The sequence below is a fragment of the Perna viridis genome, chromosome 11 (genome assembly GCF_037379345.1).
Source record: "Perna viridis isolate PV_CMFRI_1.1 ecotype Kerala chromosome 11, ASM3737934v1, whole genome shotgun sequence".
Taxonomy (NCBI): domain Eukaryota; kingdom Metazoa; phylum Mollusca; class Bivalvia; order Mytilida; family Mytilidae; genus Perna; species Perna viridis.
The window spans coordinates 4,470,867-4,482,260 of NC_142455.1; the positions used below are offsets into that span (position 1 = coordinate 4,470,867).

The window sequence follows — 11,394 nt, forward strand, 5'->3', positions numbered from 1 at the left end:
ACCTTTTCGGTTCCATTTTAATAAATCGTTTTTGTCAATGCTTCTCAAGCTTTGTTAAATCAATTGAAATTTTATTTGTTCTATTCTCTAAAATTATACAAAAATATATTTCAAAATATTTTATGAAATTAACTAGAAGACCAAAACTACAGACATAATTTTGTTTTCACATAAAATAACTGGTTTACATTCTGGTATCCAGCCTGCTCCAATTGCATCATTTATTTTTTTTGCGCATCAGCTGATAAATACAAAACAACAGATTTGGAAACAAGCCAAGCATACTATAATTTCGTACTGTGGTAAATATAACTTCCATTATTTTGCTTTATCATATTAACTTTTAATGTCTCTGTTAATCTCGAAAACTTTGTATTTAGATTAGAACTGTACTGTGTAATTTTAGCAAATACATTGTAATGTAACTGTGTAAATATTTTTAAGTACATTTAATTATATTTACTCTAACAAGTAATTGACTCATTGCAGACACCTCCAAACAGAACATCCAATACATTTGTATGCAGTCATACATTTTATAGCAATTACAAGTCCAACTCCAGGAGTGACCTCAATTTTACCAGCAAAATACAGATTAATAATAAAAATATTAATTACTTTTGCTTATTGCTACTAATTCTTGAAATTTTTTCAGATAAATCCTTAATTTAAAAGAAGTTATTATGTCTCCTTTCATAGTTGTATTATACTATGCTGAAAAGTCAATCAACTGGGGCTGAAGTGGCAGTTGTTGATTTTCTTTATTTTATACTATTTTTATTTGATATCTCTAATTAGGTAATAGACAAGGTGGTTTTACTGGTGTCAAGATATGACAATTAACAATATATGTTTGTGAGAGGAGTCAATTAAGAAATTTACTACTAAGGGGGTTTTTAATGTCCTTGATTACCCTGTCAGGTCTTGCACGGATGGTAAGAAATTTAAACAAACAACATGTTTTTATCACAGGTGTTTTCCTGATAGTCCAATTTTTTTTTAATTACAAGTGAAAAATACATAACATTTGTTGAACAATAAGAAATTTGAAAATCCATAAATGGTATAAACTTAATATTTTGACAGCGGTTAAATGAGTTCTGCAAGTATAAGTATATGGATTTTTTTTTTAAGAATCTCATAAATTCAATACAGAATATATCAAAAATGCGGTAATAGACATCTTTTCTGCTTTGATATCACAGCCAAAAATAAAGTTTACCACATAAAAGCATGTATATTAGATAAGATCAGTGAGCTGTTTTTACATGTTGAATAAAAAGACACATTTTCTCACTTAGGAGAAAGTTTACCCAAGGGACAGTCTAAGAATCATTTTCTCATTTCACAATTTTTACCATAGGGACATCCTAGGGACATTCAATAGTAATAAAAATCATTCTTTTAACATGTTAAATGAACTAAAATAAAGCAAATATATTTTTTGTAAATGATCTGAATTCAATTTATTTCAATTGAAATATACAATACACAATAGTAACATATTGCTCAGTTTAAACGTTTGTAAAATGCATACATAATTTAATTCTTACACATTTTATTTACATGTAATCATGTAGTAATCAAAAAGTAATCATGATAACAGTCTTTTATCTTGAGTAATTGATTACATTTGATTACATATAATCAAAAATAGACATGATTACTGATTACATATGATTACTACCAAAAAATGTAATTGATTACATATGATTATGATTACCCCACCATTGGGTGTAGGGGTAATTATGTTCATGTAACATTGTGATAGTAAAGTATATAAATATTAGGGAAAAAATTGTGGTACTTTATTTCATTGTATTTAATGATGAAATGTGGCATCATCTAACAAAAACTGCTACAAATTGTAAATTTTGTTGTTTTTTCGGAGATATTTACATCCAGAAAACTTCATGTTATGTCCACATCCTAGAAACTGCAAAATATTATTTTCACATATGATTAGAGTAATCAAGGGAACCAAGGTTATAGCGGTAATCAAAAGAATGTAATCCAGGGACAAAACCAGACATGGAAAACAGATATACGCAACAAAGAACATAGAGTAACTAAAATTATACACACAAAGCAACAAAAGCAAATGAGCAACTTGGACTCCACTAAAAACTGGGAGCATGGACCAGGTGCACCGGTAGGGTAAACTATGTAATATTATATGTATTCACTAAATATGAAGTACTTTTTTGGGTGGGGACACCATTTCCTTGCAATTTACATGTAGAGCCTTTATAACCCCTTCTCCTTTATTCAGAGTGTTTTTAAGATACTTTTGAATATGTATAGCCCTTTGCCATAGTATGTCATCAATAAAAAATCTTAAAACACTGGCCTATATATTTATAAAGGTAGTTCACACAAATTGAACTTTTTTGCCAGGCTTTTAAGGTACTTACAATGTAGGACATGATGCTATATACATGTACATGTATGTACATGGAGTTGTGCATTTAGGATCCACTGAATTTTGTTGGAGTTAAACGATGTACATGTAAATAGAATAGTCTTTTTTTCATATTTATAGAATGCAAAAAAAATTAGCAAGTTTTTTCAAAAGGACATACATGTAATCCACCAATACACGACAACCTGGTTGGCAGTCTCGTTGGGGAAAGGAAGCATTTTTCTTAGAATTTTTCACTTTGGTAAATATCTAAATGGTATGAAATAAGTTATTTAAAAGTATCCAAGTACTTACAACAGTTCCAATATCAAATATTTGAATTTGAAGTCTACTCTGTCCAAATGGACAGTAAACCAGTCTGTCAGGGAGGAGAGTTGCTTAAGTGCTTGCTTAAAATTTTGAAAACATAGTCAAAAGTTGGAATATGAAAAAGGAGTATTAAAGGCCAAGCAAAATGATACAAGACCATTTTTGATAATAGAATTTGTGAAAATCCAGATTTACTGAGAAAAAAAACAATTTTTTCCCAATTTTAGGGTAAAGATTAGTTGTGTCTACCCTCTATGAATCACCACCTGGTTCCACCCACTATGAATCACCACCTGGGTCCATTCTCTATGAATCCCACCTGATTCCACCCTGTATGAATCACCACCTGGGTCCACCCTCTATGAATCACCGCTTGGTTCCACCACATAACATAAAATGCATGTAGCCTACATGTACATATTGAAATGATTCATTAACAGTTTGCATATTATTACATACAGAATTTACTGTGTGGTGTATAAACAGCTATAATTATGAAACCTACATTTTTCTGTATATGTACTAATAACTTTAATGAAGAGATAAACACTTTGTTATGTAATAAGATTTTCGTATATATAACAACCGCTTTATATAACGTCATATTGATTGGTAGGCAATATTATGTGTATGGACCGCCTCTCCTTCAAATTATTATTATAAGTCATAAAGTAAGAAGTTGTGTATGTCTTTTTCTTTTCTTTCACAAGAATGATCCAGAGTAAACTATATGTGAAAAGTAGAATGAAGCAAATAGTTCATGTTACTTTGGATCAAATTACAATAAATGCACATGGACTGGTTGGTTGCCCCAAAAACATTATATGCTGTGCAATTGTGCACTAAATTTTTTATTTTGAGCTGAATTTGAGGTTTCCATTAGTGTAACATGACAATTACCATTGGATTGTATATGGATATAAGGTACCCATTTCATATTTGCTTCTCCTTATTAAAAACTAAAAAAAAATAGGTCTCAATTAAACTTTTAAAAAATGTAGTAGGCATGGTAGGTAATGTAGTTTAGTGGTTGCTATTTAACTTTCATCTGAGTTGATGAATTAGGGATTTTCATTGAATTTTTGCAAACAATACTATTTTATGTAATGGGTTAATACAGATTAAAACCGAAGCATTTTGTTTATCCTTCAGAGATGATGAACCATAGAGCCCAAGTCCTGGCTTTATATAAAACATTAGTTAGAAAGGGAAAATCTCTCCAGCTTACTGATAAAGATTATTACCTTAGACGCATCAGGAAGGAATTTGATAAAAATAGACACTTAGAGAAGAAAGAGGATATACAACGTAACATTGAGGTAATGATGATGGTAAAATTAAATATTGATTGATTATTATAAGACCAAAACAAACAACATCCTGGTTTCCTGCTACTGTTTATCTGAAGGTTAGAATATTTTTCTTCTTAAATGTTGTAGTTCAGGTCTTCTTTGGCACATTACACAGATAACACAAGAAAGGCAATTTTAATGTCTATTTAAAATAAGTCTAAAATTTGTCAATTTGAATTTCAATGTTAGGGTAAGATGGCCTTTCATATATACATGTATGATATGAATTGACCCTTATGTTATTTTTCAATTTACAGATTTAAATTTTTTTTTTTTTAATTTTCTGTTTAACTAATATAATCTCTAGGGTCAGGGATAAACAATATGATTCATGAAGGTTTTGCCCCAGTTTTAGCTCACTTGGCTGGAGACCATGTGAGCTATTGCCATCACATATATCTCCAACACGGTTAGGTTTGGCCAAATTTCTGAATGGACAGAAGTGTTCAGCATGTGATCTATCTGTGGTCTAATTTTTGTTTTAATCTGTTAAGCCAGGTTGGGAGATATTTCCCATTTATGAGGTTTTTTTGTTATTTTTAATGTTATTTCTTTCAAAAATCATCTCTGACACTACTTGACCAAGTAAAACCAAACACTGGTATGAATGTTTTTAAGGTATTCTGCATAGAACTGTTGTGGGGATTTTTGATCCATCAAAAAACATGGCCACTGTTACTAAAAATAGAACATACATAGGGGTCAAAAAGAAGTTTTTGCATATATCTCCAAAACTGTTAGGTTTAGCCAAATTTTGACATAGGCAAAAGTGTTCAGCATGATAAAGCCTACATGTATCTGTGGTCAAATTTTCCTATTAATCTGTTAGGTCATGTTGGAGCTTTCACCCTTTTTGACATTTTTTGCTATTTTTAATGTTATTTCTTTCAGAAATCTTCACCTATGACAATACTTGACCAATTAGAACCAAAATTGGTATGAATGTTTCTTAGGCTATTATGCATAGAACTGATATGGGGAATTTTGAGTTGAAAAACCTGGCCACTGTTACTAAAATAAAACATAGGGGTCAGACAGAAGTTTTTTCGCATATATTTCCAAAACCATTACGTTTGTCTAAATTCTTTTATTGCCCAAATGATCCTTATGATAAGGCCTACGAAAGTCTGCATTTGATCAAAGATTTTGGACAACTTCTTGTAAGAGTTATTGCCCTTGAAGGCAAAAAATGAACCAGGTGAGCCATTCAGGCTTCTGGGAACCTCTTGTTTTTTGCCTATGATAAAGCAAATGTCAGAACAGGAATTATCTTTTTAAATGAAAATGATAACATTAAAATTTTCTTGGGAAACAGGATATAGAAACATTGAAACTGTTTAATTATAAAAGGACAGAAAATATGTCATGAAAATGAATGCTGTACATGTATAACAAGGAAATAAGAGGTAAAAACATACATTTAAATGGATATAATCTGTAATAACATTCAAGTGTTGATTTACATGTACATGAAGTGCACTGGCAAATTGTATAAATGTAAAAAGATAGAAACATTTCTGTGTCTTCAGAACCAAGTAACATGAACCATTACAACACTGAAAGGTAAGTTTAACTTATTGAATATGTGTCTTTAGACAAAAATAGAAAATATCATCTCATCCCCCATCTACAATATTTTCACTCTCTCCAAAAAATTTATTCAGATTTTTTACATAATTTAGGTCAATATCTTTCATATTGACAGGATTTTCACTTTAATTGATTATAAATTAAAAGAATAAAATGCACCTGCTGCAAATTTTGTAAATTCTTAGATGAGATTCAAGGAATTTTTAATTATAATACCCCCACTCAACAAGTGGGTGGTCATCACTTTGTCCATCTCTCATTCTGTCAGTCCAGATTTTGTTGCAATTATCTCTGCTCCTAATGGATGGATTGATTTCAAATTTGGTGTGTAGCTTCATATTGTATATTGTAAGCTATTTTAGGTGATGTGAACTTTTTTATTCGTGGGAGTTTAGGCCATGCTTTAAATAATGTTCATTTCCCTTACCCAACTCTACCTCCTTGCTTTAGGTAGGTAGGTAGGTAGGGAAAATATTTTATTTTCCTAAAGTTCATATGATTCTGTAAAAACCATAATGAAAAAATTTGATTTGAAATTTTTTTAAAAACTTGTCAGAGAATGACAGTAAATTTATTTGGGTAGGGCCAATTTTTATGGGTAAGTAGGGTTGGGACAAACCAACTTAATTTCAATTTTGGTTTTATACAACTTCACTATATGGAATGATAGAGAAAATTTCAGTCACAAAATTTTGGATTGATTTAAAATTTGATATTTGGCTTCATATAGATGGGGCATATATTACAAGTGATTTTCGCTGCTCTATAGTATCAACTTCCGATGAATGGGGATATTCCTTGCATGACAAAGTGTGCAACTTCATGTTTTGCCAAAATTTGTAAGATATGGAATTGTTGCCTTTTTTGGACAACTAAGGTGATATTGTATGATCTGTATACCATTTTTGATCCAAGATATATTATAGTCTGAAATACATGTACATTGTGCCTGTACTTAATTCTTATCTGAACAAAAGTCAGGAAATTCATGACATTGCAAAATGTATTAATCATTATGTGTGGGGACTCTCTCTCATTAATAGACCTTTTTGTGTTGCGTAAATGAGCATGCTCTTCTGTGAGGTAGGGCTTGGGTAGATCAAAAGAATTTTTCTTGCAGAAGCGTATACTGGACATGTTCTTGCATGCTAATCTACTATCCCAAGATTAACAGAAAAGGGTCTATAAACTACTTCTTTTCATGTAAACTATTCAACTTTGTAAGGTCTGTACTACAGTGTTTCTAAACCTGATATAAGTACAAGTAGTTGTACCTACTCATAACATCTGTAAAGCGTCAACAGACATGTAACAAAATGACTACTGAAAGCAAATTTTCAAATTACTGTGAAAGTACTTTAGTTCATGGAGTACCAATTTTCGTGATTTTCGTGTGTAGGCAAAACCACAAAATTTGGTTCCCAATGAAAAGGGGATTCCCATTGATGAGTATGTATATGGAAAACCTCAAAACCACAAATTTAAGAATCCACAAACTTGTGTTTCTTCCCTAATCCATGAAAATTGGTATCCATGAATTAATGTACTTTCACAGTAATCAAGAATTTGTTTTGAAAATTCAGTTTCAGTAAATTATATATGCATTTGAAGAAAATTTTCTTATTTGAAGTGCTACATTTTTTAAAAATACATCTGTTTTGTTTATTTCAGAAAGGCCATGCCTTCTTGGACAGGAATGCTCTAATTTAAAGTGATCTGAAAATTAACTTAAACAAAATGCTTAACACAGATCGACATGCTGATCTTATAGCAGTTATACAGAGTGGAGATAATTCTCGTGTACAGTCTCTTTTGCTTAAAGATTATGACCAGTTATCTTTGGATTCAGCTTTGTGTTGGGCTAGTCGCTATGGAAACGTTGACATTGTTTACAGTTTACTCAGGAAAGGGGCCAACCCTAATGCCGAGTTGTGGGGTGGATTTACTCCACTCATTTGGGCAACCATGTTTTCAACTGATATAAATGTGATAAAGGTTTTAATAGAAGCTGGAAGCAGTGTCAACTGTGCATCAACTAAACGTCGCCAGACCGCACTTCATGCTGCAGTTATAAGGGGACATTCTCAAATTACCTCTTTACTTTTGGAAGCAGGTGCAAGTGTGGATGCACAAGATTACATGTACAAGACTCCCCTCTTACATGCAGTTTTGAAAAATGTTCCATCATGTGTAAAAATTCTACTACAGCACAATTGCAATGTCAATATGTCTGGTTGGGTTAATGGTACAAGTGTATCACCTCTCATACAAGCCCTCATCCAAAACCAGTTAGAGATCACAAAAATGTTGATATTAGCTGGTGCCAAATTTAGCAAGGAGGCGATTTACCAAACGTACACAATTAATCAGTTCTATCATACCGCCGAGAGCCTTGATGTTGATGTCCGACCAATCTACCTCCAGCAGCAGTGCAGAATATATATTCGTAATTTGTTGAAGCCTCAGTTTCTTGAAAAACTAAATCAAATGATGTTACCAACTCCTTTAAAGGATTTCTTGTGCCTTTCTGAACTAGATTATTTTTAATGTAGGATATTGTTAGTTTACCCTTATTGTCCATACAACAATATCCATTATCTGATGATGTTCAGGAGATAGAGTTGGTCTCCTTGGACCAAATGACAACCACCCAATTAACTTACTATGATAGTTAAATGGAAATCTAGATAAAGATTTACAAGTTAAATGTAAATTTAGATAGATATTTTAACTTTCTATTGGACACAGATTAAAATATGTATGGAATGATAACAAGTTCAAATTCCTTCTGAATTTTTCATTTGTTTTGATGTTTGTTATTTATCATACTGTACTGTATCTCCTGAACATTAATGTTGTATGAGCTGTAATTAGCTTTAACTTGTTCCATACATTGTTTAACACTAAATGTTTGTTTTTGTATCATTACCTAAAAGTAGTTGTGGATGTTTTGCCATAAAAGCTTTCAATATCAAATTTTAGTGTCTACTAGTAATATCTTGCCAATTTTGGACAATGATATTTTGAAGAAAAAAAAATAGTTGTTATTTTATTCCTTTAATGGGACCATAAAATGAAAAAATAACATTTTTCTCAGGTGAATTGTTTTTGTAATTCTAAAATTCCCTTAATGTCCAATGAATAAGCAGAAATTTCTACATTCATGCATATCAATATTTTCACAATGCTAAGGCTCAGACCAATTTTATACGGAGGGGGTTGGGGGGCTGGGATTATTTTTAAGGAAAGAAATTATTCCAATTTGAACAAAACATTTTTTTTCCATGGACAGAAACAAATAATGATATTTACCCCATCATTTAACAGTGTAGATTTTCAAATAAAAATTTTAACTTCAGCTACTGCTGAAAAAAAGATTAAGTATTTTCACACTTGGCCGAAAAATAATTTCAAACTCAACATGAAATCCCAGACCCACCTCAAGAAGAAAATGGTCTGCGCCTAAAATTTTTTTTCCAAAGTGACTAAGGATTTGCATATTTATTTCAATTCTATTGATAAGACAATAAATATGGGTAATGAGACACCTTCACAAGAGATGGGGAAGGGCCTGCCAAGTTGTTATATTTGTTGGCATAAGTAGTTATCTTTAAATAGTTAAGATTATACATGTATTAAATAAAAAAAAATTGTTGATCATTTAAAAAAGATGTGTCATTTTAATAATGATCTCTAAGTTTGCAGACTTAATACATTTTATCTGCCATTGTAATTTTCATTTATTACTGGTAAGATTCTTCTTAAAAAAAATGAAATACATGTACAAGTAGTGATTTCTGTCCACCATTTAAAACCATGACAGTTTGTACATTATTCGTATAATGAAAGTTATTATTACAAAAACAAAAACAAGAAAAAAAAGCAGTAGATGATTTTTGTAAAGTTAGTCTTCAATAATAATGTCACAACTTACACCATTGTGAAATCGGCCACTGATCCACAAAAGCATGTTTGTTGTGTATCAAGACTTATAAATGATGTGCCTTGTGTTGAAGTGATCTTGATGCATGAAAATTAATCAAAATCAGTCTATCTACATTTAATACATGTATTGCCTTTCTATCAATTGATATTTCTTTCAGTTCGTTTCTGTCAAAGTCATATTTTAATTATACTGGTATCACATTTTAAAAATATTTTGCCAAGATCATAAACCCTAAAAGAAAAACCTTAAATTCTGTATGTTCAGAAATTATTGTATGTTGTTTTGTCATTTGTAACCAGAATATAAGTATTTGCAATGTTTAATTATGAAGGAGGTAGACCTAGGGTAAGGGACATAACTGTTACAAATTAATAGAATGTTTGTATTCTGCATTTTACATCAATTTCATGTATTAAGGCTAGAAACCACTAATTCCACTTCCCATAGGCTTCTATGCTAATTTCACAATATTCAATGGCTTCTCTGGACTTTAACTTTAACCTGCAGAGGACTATATTTCAGCATGATTCTACATATGTCAGCTCACAATCCTCAGAATGGCATGTGGGGTTAGCAGACTTGCAGTGCAGTACTGGTCACCAGAAGTGAAGGGTCTTATAAATAGCATGGGAAATCCCAGTGTTTTCACAAGATAGGGGTATATATAGAAATCATTATGGAGATTAGGGTTCACATCACAAGAAGCAAAATTATTTTTTGCGTACGTTCCAAATGCTCATTGGTTGAATTGGTGGTCTGTAACGTAGAGTCACTTTTTGTCTTAGAAAAAATAAATAACTATACAGGTATCTTCCTACACACATACTGAATGCATTTGCAAAGTTTCAGTGAAATGTGATAAGCACTTTTTTAAATATTTGATTTTTAAATATAGGGTAACCAAGTTGCGCAAGCAAAAAAGTGACAATATTCTACCATACTTAAATGCATTAAATATTTGCAAAGATTTTTTTCTGACTTTTCAAATAAAAGAAATCAATCACAACTTGTTTTTTAACAATATTAATAAAGAGATAGTTTTAAAAGTAATCATTTTCTGAAAAATTGGTCTATTTTTAAAAATTTATTTCTGACATGCCTCCCCCTTTTTCTTGATCACGTCAAAAATCCTAAATCTTAAATTTTCACAAAAGGTGATATCTTTGGCTTTAAATTTGTAAATACAGTGTTTTCACATTAAAACATGACCAGTAAAGGGCACCTAAAGCAAAAAAAGTAGTCAATAATGGATTTTCCATGTTGCCATTGGGGAATGCTTATATGGCCTTAACCGCAGTAATGAAAGTGAGTTTTTCCTCATTTCTAATCTAATTTTTGCTCAAATCTACACAAAACTTGATTTCAAGTGCTGATTACCACCATATTTAGGTAAATATAGCCCTCAAAGTTTAATATTTGATATTTTTACTAAATTTTCTACACTTTTTACAAGATAGGACATAAAAATCAGCCAAAAAGACCAATTTTCCATAATTTGGACCTATAACTTAAAAAAATGCATACTTTGAAGGATTTTTGTCGTGTATTCCTCTCATGGCAAAGTTTACAAGATCTTCAAGTAGTTTAAAGCTATTTCAAGAAACTTTTCATTTTTGAATGGCTTCAACTTAAGGCTAGAAACCACTAATTCCACTTCCCATAGTCTTCTATGCTAATTTCACAATATTCAATGGCTTCTCTGGACTTTACCTTAACTTTAACCTGCAGAGGACTATATATCAGCATGATTCTACATATATCAGCTCACAATCCTC

The 11,394-nt window shown here is 31.2% G+C and overlaps 2 protein-coding genes across 2 annotated transcripts; both read left to right on the top strand.

Annotated features, from left to right (window-relative positions):
* The first annotated feature begins 168 nt into the window (after positions 1-168).
* On the top strand, positions 169-7,472 carry LOC148602401 (mitochondrial ribosome and complex I assembly factor AltMIEF1-like). Its single transcript, XM_088552186.1, has 5 exons — positions 169-302; positions 3,884-4,050; positions 4,975-5,019; positions 5,613-5,646; positions 7,345-7,472. Exons 2-4 carry the CDS (start codon positions 3,886-3,888, stop codon positions 5,625-5,627), a joined length of 225 nt encoding a protein of 74 aa, XP_088408312.1. The 5' UTR covers positions 169-302; positions 3,884-3,885; the 3' UTR covers positions 5,628-5,646; positions 7,345-7,472.
* On the top strand, positions 7,411-8,220 carry LOC148602402 (uncharacterized). The gene has a single exon (XM_088553291.1). The coding sequence runs from the start codon at positions 7,411-7,413 to the stop codon at positions 8,218-8,220; it is 810 nt and encodes a 269-aa protein (XP_088409417.1).
* The last annotated feature ends 3,174 nt before the right edge of the window (positions 8,221-11,394 follow it).

Coding starts and splice junctions, on each gene's coding strand:
- LOC148602401 (XM_088552186.1), top strand. CDS start 3,886: ATGATGAACCATAGAGCCCAAGTCCTGGCTTTATATAAAACATTAGTT. Junction 4,051..4,974: donor ATATACAACGTAACATTGAG/GTAATGATGATG, acceptor TATTTCTTTCAG/AAATCTTCACCTATGACAAT.
- LOC148602402 (XM_088553291.1), top strand. CDS start 7,411: ATGCTTAACACAGATCGACATGCTGATCTTATAGCAGTTATACAGAGT.